Source organism: Salvelinus alpinus, chromosome 4, assembly GCF_045679555.1.
Source record: "Salvelinus alpinus chromosome 4, SLU_Salpinus.1, whole genome shotgun sequence".
In the NCBI taxonomy this organism is placed as follows: domain Eukaryota; kingdom Metazoa; phylum Chordata; class Actinopteri; order Salmoniformes; family Salmonidae; genus Salvelinus; species Salvelinus alpinus.
The window spans coordinates 72193747-72218680 of record NC_092089.1 but is presented as its reverse complement, the minus strand read 5'-3'; the positions used below and the strand labels follow the sequence as shown (position 1 = coordinate 72218680).

At 41.7% G+C, this 24934-nt stretch overlaps 1 protein-coding gene across 2 annotated transcripts in view; it reads right to left on the bottom strand.

Moving 5' to 3' along the window:
- The window catches only part of LOC139574385 (complexin-1-like), a 52302-nt gene extending 39686 nt beyond the window's left edge, over positions 1-12616 (bottom strand). The window contains exons 1-2 of one of the 2 annotated variants that reach the window (XM_071398910.1): positions 12431-12616; positions 11170-11285 (exon numbers count right to left, since the gene is read on the bottom strand). In XM_071398910.1, the coding sequence (XP_071255011.1) occupies positions 11170-11200 (31 nt within the window). In that variant the 5' untranslated portion in view covers positions 11201-11285; positions 12431-12616. Of the gene's footprint in view, positions 1-11169; positions 11286-12213 lie in introns of both variants that reach the window. The other variant, XM_071398909.1, reaches the window with a different exon arrangement.
- Positions 12617-24934: the final 12318 nt, after the last annotated feature.

The following is a 24934-nucleotide window of genomic DNA, read 5'->3' as shown; positions in this document are numbered from 1 at the left end:
GTGTGTGTGTGTGTGTGTGTGTGTGTGTGTGTGTGTGTGTGTGTGTGTGTGTGTGTGTGTGTGTGTGTGTGTGTGTGTGTGTGTGTGTGTGTGTGTGTGTGTGTGTGTGTGTGTGTGTGTGCGCGTGCATGTTCGTATGAGGCATGATGGCATGACGGGTCTACAGCACAGTCGTAATCCCTACTGCCTACAGCCAACAAGGGCCAGCACTGCCAAGTGGGCTGGCCAGGAGTAGAATGTACAGCTGCTGACCCCTAAAGAACTCTCCATGCTGGACACAGCCTGTCTGAACTTCAACCCAACACATCCGCCTCGGCCCGCCTGCCTGCACAGACTGCACAGAGGGCTTGGGAAGCATCATGGTAAAACAGACAATATGCTGTAATATGCTGCAGGTCTGTGTGTAAGAGGGGGGGAGTGAGTGAGTGTACGAGAAGGTACGATAAATTCAGAGCAAATTAAACCATTTATCCATTTCACACGCTATCTCCCTTCCATTACAACAGCTATCTCCCATTCATTTCAGCGGCCATCTCCCTTTCATTTCAGAGGCCATCTCCCTTTCCTCTCAGCAGCTATCTCCTTTTCATTTTAGCGGCTATCTCCCTTTCATTTCAGCAGCTATTTCCTCCTGATGGTGCTGTATAACTCCTCATAGAGAGTAGACGTGCTACATCAGTAACCCTCCTGTTGAGAGAAGAGAATAAACATTCATTATTAAAGGAGGATGTCACCATTATCTCCCAGTAACCCAACCTCTCCATTTCATCTCTCCATTGAACCCACAGCAGTGCATGTGGATCCCCTCCTGGCTACCTCGTCATGGATGCTGTATTGATTCTGTCACCCCCCTGTGATACTGCCGCTAACTTCCTGGTCATACACGCACACAAACACGCACACAAACACACACTCATTGAATAGTATACACTATTAGCTGTTTCTAAATTAGTAAGCGTCAGCGCTCATGCGGCACACACACACTCGACTCCCCGGAGTCACAGGTAGACTGTTTTGATTCCAACTCCACGCTAAAAGAAAAGAGCCATTTGGAAACATAATTAGCCGCACGGAAGCTCAGGAAGCGGTTTTGTTATTGTACAGTAGTTAGGATAAGAAAATCTTATTTGACTCCACGGTCTGCTGAGCGTGGGTTCGGAGAAGTGGGATTATTGTAATAATGATGATGGTAATGATTGTGGTTACAGCAATTATAATAATGCCACTGCTATTGTGTTTCTGCATATCTATTTAGTACATTACTTCCTAATTGTATTTATTTATACATAGATGCACAATCCGAGGTTCAGATATTCACTAACCAAACAAACAGATTTTAACACCAGGAATCCAGATTACGAGCTTTGATTGACAGCAGTCCGCAGCGCACCCCTCTTGGGATTATACCTCCAGTGGTCATTGGTCAATCTAACCTCTCTCCCACTACAGTGGAAGGAATCTATCATCATTATAACATGAGCACGGACAACACATAGTGACCTTAAGGGGACATGCCAAAGACAGACCTCACAGGATTGATGAGGGCAGATGCCAATACATCAATCATTTAGAGATTGCAGTGTTTCTCTTCCACCCAATCCATTGCTCCTGTAGCTATACCTTTGTAGTGGCAGGGTTTAAGGACTATGCATCGCCCAATCTCTTATTCATGGGTTGCATGTTTTGTCACAATATTTTTTAATATTCGTTTTAGGACTGATGCCCGACTGAGCGTTCTAAATTTGATCAAATGTGCATTACAGTGGCTTGTTATTACACTATATATACAAAAGTATGTGGACACCCTTTCAAATGAGTGGATTCAGCTATTTCAGCTACACCCGTTGCTGACAGGTGTATAAAAATCAAGCACACCTCCATGCAATCTCCATAGACAAACATTGGCAGTAGAATGGCCTTACTGAAGAGCTCAGTGACTTTCAATGTGGCACCGTCACGGGATGCCACCTTTCCAACAAGTCAGTTTGTCAAATTTCTGCCCTGCTAGAGCTGCCCCGGTAAACTGTAAGTGCTATTACTGTGAAGTGAAAACGTCTAGAAGCAACAGCCGTGAAGTGGTAGGCCTCAATCCCAGGACAAATTCGCTAGCAACAGCACGCTAGCTAAATAGGACAAATTAATGCATTTCGACCTGTCCCCAAATTAATATAATTGGTTCAGAGTTTGTTTTTATCTTTCAACCTGTGTGTCGTGATCGCGTTTCGTGTGGGGGGACAAAATCAATTTGAGCACGATGGCGCACGTGGACGCATGCATGCACCCGGTTTGGGTATGGTGTTTGTTCCAGTGAAGGGAAATCTTAATGCTACAGCATACATTGACATTCTAGACGATTCTGTGTTTCTAACTTTGTGGCAACAGTTTGGGGAAGGCCCTTTCCTGTTTCAGCATGACAATGCCCCCTTGCACAAAGCGAGGTCCATACAGAAATGGTTTGTCAACATCGGTGTGGAAGAACTTGACTGGCCTGCACAGAGCCCTGACCTCAACCCACATCAAACACCTTTGTCATGAATTGGAACGCCGACTGCGAGCCAAGGCTAATCGCCCAACATCAGTGTCCGACCTCACTAATGCACTTGTGGCTGAACGGAAGCAAGTCCCCGCAGCAATGTTCCAACATCTAGTGGAAAGCCTCCCCAGAAGAGTGGAGGCTGTTATAGCAGCAAAGGGGGGACCAACTCCATATTAATGCCCATGGAAGGAGATGTTCGACGAGAAGGTGTCCACATACTCTTGGTCATGTAGTGTACATTGACATTTTCAAAAGGAGGCAAATAATTAGTAGGAAAACCTTTTGTAATCATTTTGATAATAATTTTTCGTGTTATTACATACAGCCGGAAATAACTTTTGGATATCAGAGGGGAGGTAACTCACCAGCATTTTCCGGGAATATACCCCCCAGGGCAATTGAACTGATTCCAGAGGCTGATCCAAAACACAGCCGGCTGAGAAGAGGTATTTGGAGTGGACTTCTAGTCCAACTCAGGAGGCGCACACACCATCCACTTCTTCCGACTATATTACTTGCTAATGTCCAGTCTCTGGATAATATAGTAGACGAGCTCAGGTCGAGAATCTCCTTCCAGAGAGACATCAGGGATTGTAACCTATTCTGTTTCACTGAAACATGGCCCTCTCAGGATATACTGTCTTTGTCCATACAGCCATCTGGGTTCTCAGTACATTGCGCAGACAGGAATAAAGAACTCTCCTGGAAGAAGGGTTGGTTTTAATAGTTACAGTAGGTACAACATCTCCTAGACACTTCCTGATGAACTCAGTCACCGTATTTGTGCATCCGTCGATGTTATTCTCAGAGGCTACCCGGAACATATCCCAGTCCGCGTGATCAAAACAATCTTGAAGCATGGATTCCGATTGGTCAGACCCGCGTTGATTAGACCTTAGCACGGGCATTTCCTTTTTGAGTTTCTGCCTATAGGAAGGATAGGAGCAAAATGGAGTCGTGGTCAGATTTGCCAAAGGGTGGGTGGGGGAGGGCCTTGTAGGCATTTCTAAAAGTTGAGTAGCAGTGGTCCAATTTTTTTCCAGATTCAGTAGTCCAGTGAAGTTCGTTGAGGGCCATCATGGTATCGTCTTGAGGGGGAATATACACGGATGTGACTATACTTAAGAGAATTCTCTTGGAAAGTAATACGGTCGGCATTTGATTGTGAGGTATTCTAGGTCAGGTGAACAAAAGGACTTGAGTTTCTGTTTGTTATCACAATCACACCATGAGTTTTTCATCATGAAAAATACACCCTTCTTCTTCCCGGAGAGTTCTTTATTTAGGCCAAAGAGTTCAAAGACAAAAGAGTTCAATCTTGTTTCTCATGGTCTGAGAGTCCTTTAGGGGCCTGACAAAACGCTATCATGTGCCTTTTACTGTGGATTGGCTTCCGTCTGGCCACTATACCATAAAGGCCTGATTGGTGTAGTGCTGCAGAGATGTTTGTCCTTCTGGAAGGTTCTCCCATCTCCACAGAGGAACTCTGGAGCTCTGTGAGAGTGACCATCAGGTTCTTGGTCACCTCCCTGACCAAGGCCCTTCTCCCCCGATTGCTAGTTTGGCCGGGCGGCCAGCTCCAAGAAGAGTCTTAGTGGTTCCAAACTTTTTCCATTTAAGAATGATGGAGGCCACTGTGTTCTTGGGGACCTTCAATGCTGCAGAAATGTTTTGGTACCCTTCCCCAGATCTGTGCTTCGACACAATCCAATCCTGTCTTGGAGCTCTAAGGACAATTCCTTCGACCTCATGGCTTGGTTCTTGCGCTGACATGCACTTTCAAGTGAGGGACATTATATAGACAGGTGTGTACCTTTCCAAATAATGTCCAATCACTTGAATGTACCACAGGTGGACTCCAATGAAGTTGTAAAAACATCTCATGGATGATCAATGGAAACAGGATGCACCTGAACTCAATTTCTATTCTCATAGCAAAGGGTCTGAATACTTATGTCAATAAGGTATTTCTGTTATTTTTTGGAATAAATGTGCAAACATAAAAAAAAAAATATGTTTTTGCTTTTTCATGATGGGATATTGTGTGTAGATTGATGAGGAAAAATAGTTAAATATTATTTAATCCATTTTAGAATAAGGCTGTAACGTAACAATGTGGAAAAATGGAAGATGTCTGAATACTTCCCGAAGGCACTGTATATGGATAGGGCCCAAAAAAAATTTTTTTTAAATGCTGTCATGTAGCAGACACTCTTATCCAAAGCGACTTACAGGATCATTTAAGGTTCAGTGCCTTGCTCAAAGGCACATTGACAGATTTTTCACGTAGTCGGCTAGGGGATTCAGGCATTTAATCCTAATTAAACACTATTAGGCTACCTGCTGCCCTAAATTGAAATGTTTCTTACAGAAGAAATATGAAAAGCATATGCGTAACCATGGTAACAATTGAAAGGGAACAGTTTGGAGATCATGGGGAAATTATTTGACCAAAGGTGAGGACACAACAGTTCACCTGACACAAGACTGAATCCAAACAGAACAGTGTTGATTTTATGTGCATTTGACATTTATTGTACTTTTCGCCGCATTTGTTAACGAAATCTGAAAATACTCTGGATACATTCGGTAACATGATAAGAATATTCCTGGAAATGTGGGGTAAGTGCAACATAAGACAAACAAATTACAAGGGTTTGAGTGAGAGTACTAACTGGTGTCTCCAAGTGGCCATACAGTACATCTCTCCAAAGTGTGCACAGTTATTAAGTAATATCAATGCACTTTTTTTGACTCAAAGAAGAGTCTTCAACTATAAGGGGCTTTTTTGAGCTCTCCTAGCTGTGCCGTTCAGGAGCTAGAGCAAGCACACTTGTAGCTGTTTTTCTTTTGGAACACAACCCTGCATCCCCGCCCTCACACAATTACTGTTGTTGTTTACGCAATCCAAAAACGGTCCATTATAAATCGCAGTGGGCATCATTTGAAAGCCTGTTTAATTGCCAAAATGACTAGCAAAGTTATGTTATATTACAGTGTTTCACAATGCAATTCAGGGAAACAGATCATAATTTGATCTGCATTGTAACATGTACGCTAGCAGTCGGGAAGCAAGTACAAGGAGTGACTATTTAATAAATAAACAAATATGAAACAACACAGAAACACGAGTAGCGTACAGACATGAAACACGAACAGAGTGAATAAAGCCTAGGGACAGAACCAAAGGGAGTGACAGTTATAGGGAAGCTAATCAGGCAGGTGATTGAGTCCAGGTGAGTCTGATGAGGCGCTGATGAGCGTAACGATGGTGACAGGTGTGCATAATAACGAGCAGCCTGACGACCTCGAGCGCCGGAGAGGGAGTATACGTGACACGCATAGAAAGATGTCATGAGTTCATTCAGGTGCGTGTGCACTGGCGTAGCACACACCCCCATGGGGGAAGGGGCACGAGCTTTGGGGGCTCGCAAAAGCTCGTCCCCCCCATGTCGGGACCCCAAATAGCATATGAATATGTCATAAACCATGAAAAAATATTTTAGAATGACAGGAAATTAGCTTTACAACTGCAACATCTTCTCTCAGCCTCTTGGCAAAATACATAGAATAGCAGGAAATTAGCTCAGGGATTTTTGAAAGTCGAGATAATCCTTGTCCGGCAAGGAATATATATTTTCATGGTAAAAAAAAAAGAAAAGCATTTTGTTGCATTTTTTAGGTTAAAGTTTACATTTAGGGGAATTTTATAAGGGGAAATATATGTTTTTTAATTTTCAAAATAGTTTAAATATTATTCATTTCCATGTCGGCTCTATGCCTGAAAATTCCCTTGTCCGGAGTAAAGGATCCCATTTTCAAAATATCCTAAAAAGTTTTTAAAATTCTAACAACTGGCAATAATGGATATTAAAGAAAACCGATCTTATGTAGTTTCTTGCAATGGCCCTCTGTGAAAGAATATTTCTATCAAAACATTGATTCCTAAAATATGTGTCTGGAGATATGGTCAACTCTGTCTGATTTGTATAAAACTCTCAATGAATCAGGAATGAGCATGGTCAGCTATACCATAAGGACCCCTTATTCATGTCCTCATTACATTTAGTGTAACAAGATCACTCTTGGCCTGTAGGGTTCTCTACTTTTGATAGATTTAAACAAACAATATTAGAATCACCGTGGTCACAACCATAAACTGACAATTCAATCTGCCTGACAGATTAAAATCATTTTTGTCAACTCTGTAAAACAGCAATGTCAGGTTTGTGTCCAACTTGCACTCCGTCAGAATGCTAAAAGATCTGATGTTTTTATTGTTGGATTTTTTGCATTGAACTTTTCTTTTTAGAGGCAATAATATGTCTGTTCTGAGTATCTGTTGTCAACTCCGTCAGTGACTTGTCAACACCATCACTGATGGCTAACCCCCTTAGGATATTGGAATCACTGTTCTGCAGCATATGCTTAAACATTTGAAGTATTTGCTGTGCTACACCTAAGGGATAATGTTTGCTCTAGAAATTTGTTTTATGTTGTAAATCTAGAAAAACAAGCCAAAATGCTAACAGAATTAGCCCTGAAGCATTTAACAGTGCTATAAAACAAAATAAGAAGAAATTTGGAGATTTGTATAACATATTTGAGTGTTAGAATTAAACAATCAAGGCTTTTAAACACTTGTTGGACAATAATTTTAAAAATGAACGGCCTTTTATGGTGTCTAATGGAGTTTACATTAATTCAGTTAGTGGGATTTTATGGATAAAAATAGGAGGTTGTTCCTTTACATGGTGATACTTTGATCTATCAAAATATTAAGACAAATATTTGTGAGAAAAAAATTGAAGATTGTCCTGTCTTTTAAGAATCGCTGGGCTCTAAAAGAGCAATATTTTCTCACAGCCTCATGGCAAGATATGTAAAGTAGGATGAGATTAGCTATAAAACTGCAAATGTTTCTCTCGGCGCCATGGCAAGAAATATGTATCATATTAAACATGGGTTGGAGGGGGGGCCTTGCTCGGACCTTGCAGGGGCCGCGAAACTGTGCTTCACCACTGTGCATGTGACATGGCAAATTTTATTCACAATCAACAAACATAGGCTCATTCTGTTCAGAACAACCCAGGGTATGACGCCATGTCATCTTGTAACTGTACATCAAACATAGTGATCCTAAACGTTGACACTGTATATGACTAACCTACAGGACTGTTTTGCTAGCACAGACTGGAATACGTTCCGGGATTCTTCCGATGCCATTGAGGAGTACACCACAATGCCATTGGTGACCAACTGGCAAGTGTCTTCACTGACATTTTCAATCTCTCCCTGACTGACTCTGTGATACCAACATGTTTCAATCAGACCACCATAGTCCCTGTGCCCAAGAACACTAAGGTAACCTGCCTAAAAGACTACCGATCCATAGCACTCACATCTGTAGCCATGAAGTGCTTTGAAAGGCTGGTCATGGCTCACTTCAACACCATTATCCCAGAAACCTGAGACCCACTCCAATTTGCATACCGCCCTAATAGATCCACAGATGATGCAATCTCTATTGCACTCCACACAGCCCTTCCCATCGGGATAAAATAAACCTCTATGTGAGAATGCTATTCATTGACTACAGCTCAGTGTTCAACACCATAGTGCCCTCAAAGCTCATCAATAACCTAAGGACCCTGGGACTAAACACCTCCCTCTGCAACTGGATACTGGACTTCCTGACTGGCCGCCCCCAGGTGTTAAGGGTAAGTAACAGCACATCCGCCATGTTGATCCTCAACACGGGGGCCCTTCAGGGTTGCATGCTCAGTCCCCTCCTGTACTCCCTGTTCACTCACGACTGCACGGGCAGGCACAACTCCAACACCATCATTAAGTTTGCCTATGACACAACAGTGGTAGGCCTGATCACAGACAACGACGAGACAGCCAATAGTGAGGAAGTCAGAGACCTGGCCATGGGGTGCCAGGACAACAACCTCTCCCTCAACGTGATCAAGACATAGGAGATGATTGTGGACTACAGGAAAAGGAGGATCGAACACGCCCCCATTCTCATAGATGGGCTGTAGTGGAGCAGGTTAAGAACTGGTGTCCACATCACCAACAAAATAACATGGTCCAAGCACACCAAGGCAGTCATGAAGAGGGCACGACAAAACCTATTCCCCCTCAGGAGAAATGATTTGGCATGGGTCCTCAGATCCTCAAAAGGTTCAACAGCTACACCATTGAGAGCATCCTGACTGATTGCATCACTGCCTGGTATGGCCACTGCTCGGCCTCTGACCGCAAGGCAATACAGAGGGTAATGCGTACAGCCCAGTACATCACTGGGGCCAAGCTGCCTGCCATCCAGGACCTCTATACCAGGCGGTGTTAGAGGACGGCCCAAAAATATCAAAGACTCCAGCCACCCCAGTCATGGACTGTTCTCTCTGCTACCGCAGGCAAGCGGTACCGGGGCGCCAAGTCTAGGTACAAGAGGTTTCTAAACAGCTTCTACCCCCAAGCCATAAGACTCCTGAACATCTAATCAAATGGCTACCTAGACTATTTGCATCCCCCCCTTTTAGACTGCTGCTACTCTCTGTTATTATCTATGAATAGTCACTTTAATAACTCGACCTACATGTACATATTACCTCAATTACCTCGACTAACTGGTGCCCCAGCACATTGACTCTGTACCGGTACCCCCTGTATATAGCCTCCCTATTGTTATTTTACTGCTGCTCTTCAATTTGTTGTTACTTTTATTTCTTATTCTTCTTTTTTAAAACTGCATTGTTGGTTAGGGCTTGTAAGTAAGCATTTCACTCTAAGGTCTACACCTGTTGTATTGGCGCATGTGACAAATACAATTTTATTTTATTTTATTTGACATGCGTTTTATGAAATGGAAAAGTTAAGTGCACATTTGGTCTCATGGGTGTTTGGCTTGCTTGTATGACATCAAGGCAGTATTTATTATATTCCTCAACTTCTCATCTTTCAAAATACATAGTGTCCTCTTACTTTACAGCATTTCCCTCACTGAGACAACAACAAAAAATTCTGAAGTTGCCTAATTAGCGGGAGGGAGGCAACTTCTTGTCGCGACTGTCAGTCAAAACCCATACATCGCTGTGAAGCGCAGAGTCAGAGCTCTGGCGTAATGTATAACATGTTACTGTACAGCCACTGCGTTCCAATTTAGGCGTGTATCAGTGTCCAAATCCGCCAGTGTAACGCGCTACAATGGGGAAGCAAGCCAAACTTCATTAACCAAAAGGCAATCTTCTTCCACACACACATTTCCCACATCAATAGGAGAGAAATAAACAAGAACATGTCTCCAAACTGCTGAAGGTTAGGACCTTGGCACCACAGCTCAATTTCCTCATGTGTGAAATCCCTTTGCACACAATTCAGTGGATTCTACTCGTCTTCTTTATCGATGTAGCTGTGTACAGCTGACCACAGGCCCTGACAAACTGCCTTATCTAGCAGCTGTTTAATGAAATGAATCCCATCTCTTCCTCTTTGAGCCCTTGCTCTCCCTAATCAGTCAGTGTTGGCTTCTCCCGCGTATCCATCATCGGGTCTCAGAACACACAGCTGTCTAAAGCCAGCAATGACAGGGATGCATGGCAAGTCACGTGTTTTATGGCAAGGGACAAGGTTGTGTGTGTGTGTGGAGGGAGGAGGCTGTGTAAGGATTTGAGAAGGTTTACTGTATTACAGTCTATCTCTAGGTTTAGCACCTCTCCATATAAGACACTTACTTCACCATCCACGAGATTGATTTGCATATTGATGATAGGATCAATTTGTTACATTCATTAAAGAATGCATTACTTTATATGCTAATCCCACATAGGGACATCTCAGCTCAAGTAATTATGAAAATAAAATCATGCGTATTTAATGTGCACTAATAAAATTGTTGAAGATGAAATTAGTGTTGATAGGCTTTTGCAGCTGGAAGATAAGGAGCAGTAACACAGAGTCAAGATGTGCTACTGCACAGTAATACTGTTTGTAATGGTGCTCATTAGAAAGCTACAGGTAGGCTTACACTGTATTCGTTTTTTGGGATGGACAATTGTTCAACCCCTACGCTCCAGATGAACATCATGGAAGAGTAAATGGCTCTTTAAGGATTCTGGCTTTAAAACATGTGCAATGCATCTGTGCATATACTGAAATGCGCAAAATTGCCAATAGTTCGCAACAAAGGGACTGACTAACTGCTGGAGATGCAGTGCGCAATTGCGCACAACCAAAACAGTGGATATTCAAAATACTATGATATTTTCGACATAATCGATCAATAAACATCCAAACATTCTAAATATATAAATTATGCGTGTTCAAATTTCACCAAGAAAAATATAGCCTACAATTATGAACTGACATAGCTAATATTCCAAGTTTACTTTCCCAGAATATATACATAACTATAAATGTAACAGAATAACATGATAGTTGTGTATCTCCAAAAACCCATTAACCAATATAAACAAAGTGGTTTTAGTCGCCTTAACGGACCTCGTCATGACCTATAGTCTGGAAGACTGGAAGACACTCGGACGCTCCCGTATCTCCCCATAGAGACAACAGCCTAAGACTGCATGATCTCATCAGGCAGTGGTAGCATAAGGTTAGCAACTTACCTCCCAACGCTTGCTTCATAACAAAATCCATGATGATGGCTTTTGATTCCTGACTTCTTTATCCTCGCGATCTTACATTCAGGTCCAGCAGGATAAATAGTCCTTTATTGGCAGATCTAAAGTCAAAAGAAAAACAGTCGGTGTTGAGTTCCCACTGAAACGTGTAACTTGTCCTGACCGAAACCCTTTACTCGGAAGAAACTTTTAAAACACTACTCAGCCATATTTCCATAGGAATCCATTGATGTAAGTAACTGAATATGCCTCTTAGCACCAATAAAAATAAGCAGGTAATAGCTCATAGGTAGACTGACTGTTTAGGGCCCATAGGAAGGACACCAGCCGTCAATATATCAGACCTCATAACCTAAACGCAGACGCATGCACAATCATGCATGTACCGTTTTTCACGAGCACAAATAACAATATGGTGCTGTACACTTTTCCTACACACTTATCAGTATGTTAATCTTTAGCCTAAAACATCACATTTGATTATGTCTGGTTTGTTATTGAGAATTATATCGAAACTTGTGTTCTTATTGGTAGGCTACTCAAAGTCTAAAATATGTCACCGACACTTAACTATTTCTTAGAGGTCTCCACATTTCCCGGGAGTAGCAGAGGTGAAGGGTGATGACCAAAATACACAATAATCCTCCTCATATTGAAAACTTCCAAACCAGAAGATTTCTATTTTTACGATTCCAAATGTTTGTCAACCCATCTAGAAACGATTAATGTTCCTAATTCCCATAACCTGCGATGTTGTTACATGAACAATAACCATGCCTTTTTTATTGTATGTAGCCTATTGCAAAAATAGCGTATGTATTTAGATGATCAGTCAATTTGAACATAAAACTGATTAATAAAAAGCGTTGCATTTGTGAAAGCAACATGGAAATGATTGCGGTGATACAGAAACACTTCCTTTCGATCAAAGGCAGGTTTCAGCACCATTGCTGGTGGAAAGCTCCTACCTCAACCTTCAACATAGTTAAACCCGACAGCCAGGTTTTCTTCAGCGCTCATAATAATTACCTGTCCGGCGATTGGAATCTATCAAAAACGACAATAAGACTCTCAAAAATGAAGTTTTTTTTTTCAATGGCAGACGATGATATTAAGTGCACACGCCTAGCATCTCCTGTTTCCTGGCAAAAAGGTATGTCCTTGCTCCTTCTTGCACACTGGCTATATGAGTGTGTTTACGAGGGGAACTGCAGCTGCCTTGCCTGCTGCTGATGAAGCAACTCACTGAATCACATGTAGAGCTCCCTTCTGAAACGTCCCACGTTCTGACCGAAAGAGAGCGATCAATTATTGACGCGGTCCAGTCTTTGTGCGTCCCACCACTTTCGGTCCAATAGTGTCTTTTCGAATAGTTTATCGGTATGTAGCCGACAAACAAGAATACCAAGTGGACGGCTTTTATGACCAGCTATATACCTGCCTTGTTGCCTTTTAACCATGTCTGACCTGCATTATATTGTCCCAGGCGTCTGCTTTAGTGTATCTATGTGGTTGAATGCATCCTTTTTAATAAGGTGCCATCCATCTAGGGTAGCCTTCCATTAGGCTACACACATATATATATATATATATATATATATATATATATATATATATATATATATATATATATATATATATATACAGTGGGGAGAACAAGTATTTGATACACTGCCGATTTTGCAGGTTTTCCTACTTACAAAGCATGTAGAGGTCTGTAATTTTTATCATAGGTACACTTCAACTATGAGAGACGGAATCTAAAACAAAAATCCAGAAAATCACATTGTATGATTTTTAAGTAATTAATTTGCATTTTATTGCATGACATAAGTATTTGATACATCAGAAAAGCAGAACTTAATATTTGGTACAGAAACCTTTGTTTGCAATTACAGAGATCATACGTTTCCTGTAGTTCTTGACTAGGTTTGCACACACTGCAGCAGGGATTTTGGCCCACTCCTCCCTACAGATCTTCTCCAGATCCTTCAGGTTTCGGGGCTGTCGCTGGGCAATACGGACTTTCAGCTCCCTCCAAAGATTTTCTATTGGGTTCAGGTCTGGAGACTGGCTAGGCCACTCCAGGACCTTGAGATGCTTCTTACGGAGCCACTCCTTAGTTGCCATGGCTGTGTGCTTCGTGTCGTTGTCATGCTGGAAGACCCAGCCACGACCCATCTTCAATGCTCTTACTGAGGGAAGGAGGTTGTTGGCCAAGATCTCGCGATACATGGCCCCATCCATCCTCCCCTCAATACGGTGCAGTCGTCCTGTCCCCTTTGCAGAAAAGCATCCCCAAAGAATGATGTTTCCACCTCCATGCTTCACGGTTGGGATGGTGTTCTTGGGGTTGTACTCATACTTCTTCTTCCTCCAAACACGGCGAGTGGAGTTAGACCAAAAAGCTCTATTTTTGTCTCATCAGACCACATGACCTTCTCCCATTCCTCCTCTGGATCATCCAGATGGTCATTGGCAAACTTCAGACGGGCCTGGACATGCACTGGCTTAAGCAGGGGGACCTTGCGTGCGCTGCAGGATTTTAATCCATGACGGCGTAGTGTGTTACTAATGGTTTTCTTTGAGACTGTGGTCCCAGCTCTCTTCAGGTCATTGACCAGGTCCTGCCGTGTAGTTCTGGGCTGATCCCTCACCTTCCTCATGATCATTGATGCCCCACGAGGTGAAATCTTGCATGGAGCCCCAGACCGAGGGTGATTGACCGTCATCTTGAACTTCTTCCATTTTCTAATAATTGCGCCAACAGTTGTTTCCTTCTCACCAAGCTGCTTGCCTATTGTCCTGTAGCCCATCCCAGCCTTGTGCAGGTCTACAATTTTATCCCTGATGTCCTTACACAGCTCTCTGGTCTTGGCCATTGTGGAGAGGTTGGAATCTGTTTGATTGAGTGTGTGGACAGGTGTCTTTTATACAGGTAACGAGTTCAAACAGGTGCAGTTAATACAGGTAATGAGTGGAGAACAGGAGGGCTTCTTAAAGAAAAACTAACAGGTCTGTGAGAGCCGGAATTCTTACTGGTTGGTAGGTGATCAAATACTTATGTCATGCAATAAAATGCAAATTAATTATTTAAAAATCATACAATGTGATTTTCTGGATTTTTGTTTTAGATTCCGTCTCTCACAGTTGAAGTGTACCTATGATAAAAATGACAGACCTCTACATGCTTTGTAAGTAGGAAAACCTGCAAAATCGGCAGTGTATCAAATACTTGTTCTCCCCACTGTATATATACACACACATTGCATTTTGCTTCAAGGCTGGTTATGAAAGCAAAGGACAACATGTGTAGGCCTACTTATCCATTGTCAGGTGTTTCTTGAGCACCTCGGTTTTTTTGGGTTTTTGAGCACCTCGGTTTTTTGGGGTTTATCACATCATTGACACAGACTTAATCAGATTGCAAAGGTTTCACATTCCATTTAAACAGGGGTGAAACTAAGGTGGTGCCGTCTGGTATGTGGCCTGGCAAAATAAATAGTGGGGGTACGTTAAACATGAGCCTATCACAATAATTAAAACAAAATGTCAAGAAAACGGTAGGGTAATATACCATTATTTATCATTACCGCATGTCAAAGGCATGAAAAAATTTGCGAATGGACATGAAAACCAGTGGTGTAACCTACGCTCCAAAATGCGATGTGGTTCGACGAGAACACTGACATTTTGCCAAGTCAGAAATGAGTGGCCAACACCCGAGACACGCGCGGACAACAGTCGACGCGTACATTCTGACCTAATTACAATTGCCAAATATAATAACAATTTTTTTTTTTTGTGTATGAGATTTTTTTTTTTGTGTATTCCATTCGCCACTGTTTGGAAGCTGGAAATATTTTGCGTGTGAATGAACGTGCGCGGGTAGCATAGTAAAGGAACCCTTTGAAGTGATCATTTGACAATCAGATGAAAACGTCATGACTGGTTGTCTTTATGCCACAATAAAAGGTAATACATTTTAAAAGTGAAATGATGACTAGGCCAACAGAGACTAGGCCCACGGAGATCCTATTGAATTAATAGGGATTCTATATGTAATTAAACTATTAGGCCCATCAAAAAAAAATTGGTGCACACAGGAGGTCCCGTACCTGGATTTTTTTAAATCTGACAATCAGACCCCTGCTCATCATTGGTACTTGGCCTAGTTCAAACCTTTGTTAGGCCCAAACTCTTTGTCCTCCAACATTGTATTGGCCTTGCAGATATACTGTAGCAACATCATGTCAGCATGTGTCCATATTTTCAACAGGACAATGATGTCATTTAGTGCAATTTAAAATTAATAGCAAAATATTGGCCACCTTTAGCCAGTAAGATGGAGGAATTAGTAGCAGATTCAGCTGATCATCTTTGCCTGTTAACCTTTGACTGATTATTGAATGGAATTCTATGTGCAGTCATTTGGAGGCTTGCAATGTTTTCTTGGCCTTATTAGATTCACATTGATTTAACCTTTCCTCCAATTAGATTAGAGATGGGTAGGGTTAAATCATCCCCAATTTAATGTAAAGCTCTCACAGTTTAACAGTTTAATTAGCAAAAGGCATAGATATGTACCCGTCTTGAGTTGGCTGGTGACCTCTATGCAGACACATATGCACACAGTAGACAATCTGTATGTCTTTTAAAGTACATCATTTATAGGAGAAAACGCAGTAGCATGCCTGCAGGTTGTTTGCAGACAAATCAACACTGTGCCATGACTATAAAGTGCCCTGGTACTGCAATACTCTCCCAAGCCTTGTTTCAAAGCCAGCCGTTTGTGTGTGCATGGCAACCCAAGTGATGATGATGCACGTATCGAAACTAAAGCCCTCTAATAGCCAGGATTACAGATTGACGTGGGTGTCACAGATTCCTATGGAATTCAAACCTGAAACTTGGAGATATTTCTCCACCCACCGAGTGCAAAACAAGCACCACGGAGTCATCCGTTGCTTTTAGTGAGCCCACATGAACAATATGGGCCCACACACTAAGTAATGTACAAAACAAACAAACTAATTGATGGGCTTTGTTAGTGCTCCATCATGATCATTGTTACTATTGTTGTTGTAATTATTAGGATCAGGGTGCCTTGGATATACTGTACTGTACTGTAAATGTAATTTCAGTGCATTAGTCCCATTTAAGCACTTTGGCTTACAAAGATCAAACAAACCCAATCATGGTCAAAAGCTGTGTGGTTGGAATTACTAACCATGCAAGTCTATCACAATAAGCTGTAACATCATACCTCATTTGTACTGCAGTTCACAAGCTAAACATCATTAGGGACCTCTATGGATCTACAGAATATGAGGCCTCCATTAACGTTTAACGACCTTAATCTCACGCATTTTCATATGTAAATGTAAACAGAGGGTCCTCCAGTATTCCACTGTAATAGATTGACACGTTTACTGAAATTAGGGCGCATGTCGAGAATTTTTCATCCTCCCCTTTTCAGCTTTCTATCTCGTTTCATTTTGAGGAGCAAAACAATGAGGTTGGGATTGAACAGGCTTGCCAAAACCAGGTAATTAGGCTTACTCTGCAATTCCCCACAGAGGTTTTTCCCGAACGCCCACGACTTAAAAAGCGGAGATAAAACCCAAGTTAACTCAAACAGCATTATTGCTCTGTATTGACTGAAATAGGTTATAGATTCATAGCCATAAGCACAACACATAGGAACATGTACATAAATGAACTTGAGATGAAAATGAATATTTTTCATGATTCATCAGTTGCTTTTGTATTGTTCACCCTTTGAAATCACCTTGGAACAGGTTATTATTAAACTGACATTTTAGTCATTTAACAGACACTCTTATCCAGAGCGACTTACAGGAGAATTTAGGGTTAAGTGCCTTGCTCAACGGCACATTGACAGATTTTTCACCTAGTCGGCTCAGGGATTCGAACAAGCAACCTTTCAAGTACTCTCCCAACGCTCTTAACCGCTAAGCTACCTACCATCTTTAATAAAGTCAATTTAATACAGAAGAAGCTGCTGACGAATATAATTTAAGGGGTCCAATCAAGGTGTCCAACCAATTCAGAGGCCAGCCCTAGACCATCTTGAATACATTCCAATGCTTCCTTGAGAGAACCACTGATCTTTCACCACAAACAGATATTGATTCGGATTAATTGATTTTGAAACTCATTACAATATTGCTTTGCGATTTAATTGGCTCAATTCTATGATCTACATGATTTCTCTAACTTAATTTAATTGAACACCGTCCATGTACTTTTCTTCATATTTATTCACCAGTAGGCAATATCGACCAGTGTAATGAAATGCACAGTTGTAAACCATATCCCAAGGTATTCTTGCTTCTTACGTAGGTTGCCATATTTTTGCTTTCCATTCACCTGTCTGGATTTGCGATCATCATCTTGTTTACCTGATTAATCATCTTCAGTTTCTAGAAAGCCTCTAATTTTTAACCAAACACTCGTGTTCAAAGAGCACTTCCGTTAAACCTTATACAATCCACATATATAAAAATGGTTTAACAGAGTACGAAAGTAAATATAACTCTACACAGGATTGCATGGTTTGGACCTGATAATTCGTCTTCAGTTTTCTGTTTATTACAAAAGACTAGAGACAGAGTCATTGTAATGCATGCTCTGCCTCTCCGAGCTGAATAAATCACCCTGATCTGCCCAAACTAGTCTTTGCCTTAAAATGGTGAGTTGGCCTCTAAATCAAGGTGGGTAATCTACAGACTTTGATGACGTGTGTTCCGTCATTTAATTGAATTATTGATCCTCCGTAAACTTCTGAAGCCCTACCTCCTTAAAGAGTTTGTAAAAATCCTGTGGCACTTGTATAAAAAAAAATCGATGCACTTGTATTTCCCTACTAGGGCTGACTTTGCAGATGACATGTACTTGCAAAGATTGTGAATTGTTGTTGTCTCAGCTAGCTATCTTACGATGAAGGCACTAACGTAAGATGTTCTGGATAAGAGTGTCTGCTAAATGACTCAAATGTAGATGTAATGTCAAATTTCCCCTGGAGATTGTCTGTTTCATATGATCACCTAGTGGAGGACAGAGGGATGCTATAGGGTACTACTGGAATGAGGCCTCTGCTTTCTTCTCCGTTCTCCTCTTACCTCTGGGAAGGATAGGGACACTCACTTGCTAGTTGTTGATGGTGGTGGGTAAATAACTAGGAAGTTGGTATATCTATCCATCCTGTCATGAAAGACCTAATCTCCAACCAACGGAGGCCGTTATAGCAGGCATTTTACATCCTGGTATTTGGGGATTCCTCCTAATGGATACCCTAATATCATACGTCTATCCCTGGGGTTCCTCGTTGAGCACACCTTGCAGATCTAAAATTACCGAATAGGGGTAAGAAATATGGCTGACAGGTGATGTTGTAACCATATTGCTCACACTTCCATTCATTTCAGATCCATAAGGAGTAGAAAGTAATACAAACAAATATAATATTGTAATATAATACATCATAATTTTGTGGATAAGAAAAATAAAATAAATGAAGCTGCAATGTGTAAATGTCAATCCAGTCATATAATATCAACCTGATATTTTAACGTGGATAATTACTGAATAGTAATCCCTAAGGTGTCAGTCCCTTTGGTGCTGCAGCTTGGTAATGGAGATCGACTTGGGTTCATTAATATGCGTTATTGAGGTTGCACTATTAATTGAATGATACCTTGCAGCATAATGCATGGGAGATGTGGGGATCTCAAATTAATAAGGGCAAGTGTGCAAATAGGTCATAATATGACACCCAAATAATGTCGGTATTGTCTTGGTATCGTTAGCATGTGGCTTGCATTTTCATTCATTTTCTATGATGCCACTGCCTTCCAGTCTGTAGCTAGCTAGCATATAAAATCATTTGGAGTCATTAAGCCTTCAGCTACTTCTAGTTACAGTTGAGACTTGGGGGGTGTATTATGGTGAAGACTTGAAGTGGGCTGAGTGATGACCATACACTTAAATGATCATGACCAATTATCCAGGAACTTCCCTAAGCCACTCTTGGGGAGTGCTTACGCACACACACACACACACACACACACACACACACACACACACACACACACACACACACACACACACACACACACACACACACACACACACACACACACACACACACACACACACAAAAAACACACACACACACACACACACACACACACACACACACACACACACACATACACGCATGCACATAGCACTCAGACAGTGAGTCACAGCATGCCTTTGCTGCCACGATCAGTCCACTGCGGAATCATTTCTGATATGCCTCTGACGTTATGAGACAGATAAGTGCAGATGGCAGTATATACTGTACATGTAGGCTTAGTGCCTCCTTCTGGGAGTTGGAGGTGAAGAGCTCCGATGTGTTGCTTCTGCCTTTCCTCTTGTTCAGAACCCTGGAAGGAGCCATTCCAGGGGCTGGTGCCTTCCTCCTCTCTCTCCAACCCTCAAAGTTGCAGAATGGAGGCAATTGTGGTCAGGGAGAAATCCAAAACAGTCTCATTGGAATCAATGGCATTAGAGTAATTTATGATGCCTTTCCCATTTACACTGAACAAAAATATAAATGCAACATGTAAACTGTTAGTCCCATGTTTCATGAGCTGAAATAAAATGTGATAGACCAGGGGTGTCAAACTCATCTTGCCCTGGGGGCCGCATTCGGTCTTCAGTGAGGTCCGGAGGGCCGCATTGAAAATTTGTTGCATTTCCTCTACATCAAAATTGGAAACTGAATTGTTCTCTATCCATCGTTCTGGGAATTTTCTATGTCTAGCTTTCATTCTGGTGATTATTAGCGAGCTGGGCACAATCTACAAATTGTTTGTTTCAATTTGATTTGAGTCATTTTAAAGTATACTGAGTTCATTTTATTTTTTACTCAAACCACACGCGGGCCTGATTGGACACTCTCGTTTGCACAAGTTCAGCCGCCTTCATCATGCATCGTTTAACAAAGTCACCGTCGGAATACGGCTTCGATGCTAATGCTATTTCGCTAGCAATTAGGTAGCTGGCTTTTACCGCTGCTTCACTGACTTCTCGGCTCTGGATGAAAGTTGACTGCTGTTTCCTCAGACCCGCCAGCAATTCGTTAATCTTATCTCTTCTCAGTTGTCCTTGCAAGCCGTCATATTTTTCGCTGTGATGAGTCTCGTAGTGGCGTCGAATATTATATTCCTTCAATACCGAAACTTGTTGCAAACACACCAAGCACGAAGGTTTTCCGTTGAAAATTCTACACTCCTTATCTACTTTTCTCCGTTTGGATAACGACATTTTGGCTAATGAGGGTGTAGCGGAGAGGTAGAGACCAAGGTATTAACAACGTCGTAACAAGCAGCAGATGGCGCATTGATACCGTCTGCTGTTTTCAGTCTGTCTCAGTGATGCGGCTTGTCTTCTACTCTGATGGAAAGAGTGCGCCCCTTAGCGGATAATCCATGAATTGCAGCGAATTAAAAATATTAATTCCATGTCTTTTATGCATTTTTTCCACTTTCAAATTATCCTGCGGGCCTGATCGAACCTCCTTGGGGGCCGGTTCCGGCCCGCGGGCCGTATGTTTGACACCCCTGTGATAGACATTTTCCATATGCGTAAAAAGCTTATTTCTCTCAAATGTTGTGCACAAATGTGTTTACATCCTTGTTAGTGAGAATTTCTCATTTGCCAAGATAATCCATCCACCTGACAAGTGTGGCAAATCAAGGAGCTGATTAAATAGCATGATCATTACGCAGGTGCACCTTGTGCTGGGGACAATAAAAGGCCACTCTAAAATGTGCCGTTTTGTCACACAACACAATGCCACTGTCACGGCCGTCAAAAGAAGTGGACCAAAGTGCAGCGTGGTAATCGTACATATTCCTTTTATTTTAGAAAATGTCGCCAACAAAACAACAAACGAAGAAAACAACCGTGAAGCTTACGGGGCTAATTGCCACTAACAAAGATAACTACCCACACTGAAAGGAGGGAAAAAGGGCGACCTAAGTATGATTCCCAATCAGAGACAACGATAGACAGCTGTCCCTGATTGAGAACCATACCCGGCCAAAACATAGGAATAAAGAAACATAGAAAACAAAACATAGAATGCCCACTCCAAATCACACCCTGACCAAACCAACTAGAGACATAAAAAGGCTCTCTAAGATCAGGGCGTGACAGCCACAGATGACTCAAGTTTTAAGGTAGCGTGCAATTGGTATGCTGCCTGCAGGAATGTCCACCAGAGCTGTTGCCAGAGAATTTATCTTAATTTCTCTACCATAAGCCGCCTCCAACAACATTTTAGGGAAATTGGCAGCATGTCCAACCGGCCTCACAACCGCAGACCCTGTGTACTGTATGGAGTCATGTGAAAGAGCTGTTTGCTGATGTCAACGTTGTGAACATTGTGCCCCATGGTGGCAGTGGGGTTATGGTATGGGCAGGCATAAGCTATGGACAATGAACACAAATTAATTTTAGCGATGGAAATTTAAATGCACAGGGATACCGTGACGAGATCCTGAGGCCCATTATCGTGCCATTCATCCGCCACTATTACCTCATGGTTCCGCATGATAATGCACGGCCCCATGTTGCAAGGATCTGGACACAATTTCAGGAAGCTGAAAATGTCCCTGTTCTTCCATGGCCTGCATACTCACCGGACATGTCAGCCATTGAGCATGTTTGGGATGTTCTGGATTGACGTGTACGACAGAGTGTTCCAGTTCCCGATAATATCCAGCAACTTCGCACAGCCATTACATAAAAAAATTAAATAAACCTCAGTTCAACAAAAAAAAACATAACTTGACTTTAAAATGAAATCATGTGTCAAGAATCTTATCAACCCTCAAACTCATACTAAAAAAACACCTACAAATTGAGCATTAGTAATTAAACTTTTTATGAAGTTAAATCTCAGAAGTACCTTCTGGATCCATGAAACCGTATGTCATTTAATTTCCAGCTAGTCGATCGTTTTGCACCATTCTCAGAAACTTCTTCATGACTGCAATTCTGTTTGATCCGAATAGTGTCCATATTGGAAATTATTTGCTATGATCTACTAACACAGAACATGAGTTCCCTTGGAAACCATATTATGAAATGTTCAACATTCTGACAAGGAGTACAACATGACATCACAGCAAAGCCCTTGCTCGATTGGAGGGCAATTTGACTGAATTCTGGAATGTGACATACATAATGACATCATAGCGTAACCAGTGTTGGGGAGCAGGAAAGTGAGCAACTAATGGTAAATTAAAATGATAGCACTTCCAAAACTATGTCAAGCATTCTATATCTATCATGAAAGCATATTCTGTGACAGTCAACTCCATTATAATTGAGATCGGAGGTGACTATGTGGTTAAACAGTGTTCAAGGTCATATAGGAAAATTGTGGACAATCAGTTAGCTCCCACACACACACCATAGTACAGCATAGTACAGCCCCCTGCCTCCCAAAACCCTATCTCCTAGCTCATGCTCCCATTAACAACTCCTCTCTCACCTGGGTCTCCTCTCATTGTTTCTGGGTCACACTGGAAAACATCGACCCACAGAGTTATTCTTTCCCCTTAACCCTGCCACAACCAATTTATCCCCCTCATTCATAGAGTCATTAGAGGATTTGATGATCCTCTGTGTGTGGCGTCCGCAGATGCAGATGTAGGATCTTAATTTAAGCCGTATTGTCGCAGCAAAATAATCCTGCTGCAACAGGATTCAAACGTATAGTCCATAATGCTGCTTGATAGGTGCTTAAGCTGGTTAAAATAAGGCTACATGTAGGGTTGAAAAATGTATTGAAAGTTCACAGGATATTGCCACCCTAGCTATATGAAAAGTGAAATATTGTTAATATATCTGTTTGTTAGTGCGGGTTTTCAGTTAATTTATGTAAATCATGAAGCTCATCGGCATCTCCTGCGGTGCAGAAAAATTCTCAGCAACCAAAGACTGATCAAGTGAAGATCCTACAAATCTGTATGCATAGGCTGACATTGAAGAGACTTTCTCCATGATCGCCTTTTTTATTTGGTCATGCACCAGAGGTCTTAATGATGGGGAAAGGAAATAGCATGGGTAGTAATGTGAAATAATGCTCTGGTAGAAGTAGGTCATTAAGATGAACTGTGTGAAGTCACCGAATAGAGTTTCGCTGCATGTGGACATTGCTAAACACACATGTGATTGCATGACTGTATGTTCTTACTATAAAGGGATGCATGTTGTCTTAACACGTTATTTCTAGGTCCTTTAAGATTCTGTGGATTCTGTGGACTCTGTGCGGTGGTATCACCATACATTGCAACGATTTGAACAACATTAACAGCATAATAAAACCTTAGCTGAATTCAGCTACATTAGCCATATCAGCTAATTGAAGTGTCACTTTCACATACCAAAGGCTAGCCCATAGGTGATAAATAACCAAGGTAATACAAATAAATAATTGATTACAGATGGCCAACATCCCTTTCCGTTGTTTTACGATACAAGCACAAATTCACAAGACAATGTTCCCTCGATCCAAATTGTTTTCTTTTGAACCGAATAGCAGTAAACTGAAAACTTTGGGGGATTTTGATAAACAACCCACTTCTTTCTGGAGTGTTAACAAAGCATGGGGGACTGAAGGTCGGATGTTTATTAGAAGTGTAAGTGGAGTGTGCAATTGCCTCCTTGTCTCAAAGAGGGTGCTGCTAAGTCTAATGTTTCTCAACGGGCTCCATTGTTTCGCCCTCAAAACTCATCAATCATTCTAGCGTCAACACAGAAGAGCATCATGGCCAGACAATGCATTCCCCCTAGTGTTCAGTGATGGACAGAGAGAGTGGAGCTGCAATGTAGGATGGAGCACATAGCACTTCTGCTCATCACTGAAAGTCGTTCCTCTGAGTGTGTCGTTCCTCTGAGTTTTCCAAAACAAAGTAAGTACATGGTTAATACACAATAGCGTAACTTAAGTTACTGATTCTTACCAACTATGGCCCCTTTTGTGTTATGTACACACACTGGATTGATAAACCAACTCAAAGGAATTGTGTAAAAATCTCTTACAGTTATTGCTTCACATAGCATTTCTTCACACAGGAACTAACATTGTGCTCTTGAGAGAGAGGAAGGAAGAGCTAAAAATGACACAACTCCATGCCTGATTATTTAAGTGGTTGATATACTCAACCATTTAGGTTTTTGAGTCCAAGACATTATAAAGACAGGTAACGACTAGTACTGTAGGCTGAGGATATAGCGTAACTTGCTTAAGACTAGACTGAGCACCTCTATTAAAATGATTTGGCAATCAGAAATGGGATCAGAAGTCTTTGGATTTTAAGCTATTTTTGTCAAATCTGCTGATTGTATGAACCAGCCTCAGGTAGCCTAGTGGTTAGAGCGTTGGGCCAGTAACAGAAAGGTTGCTAGAATGAATCCCTGAGCTGACAAGGTAAAAAATCTCTCGTTCTGCCCCTGAATAAGGCAGTGTTCCTAGGCCGTCATTGTAAATAAGAATTTGTTCTTAACTGACTTGCCTAGTTAAATAAAGGTAAAATAAAAATAAACTCATAGCAATCTTGGATTAATATGTCCTGCATCAACAGCTGAGCTGGAGAAGTTCAATCAAATTCAGAGCTGCTACAACATGTTGTTGTGGTGTGTTTCATGGAAACTGAGGATATAGAGG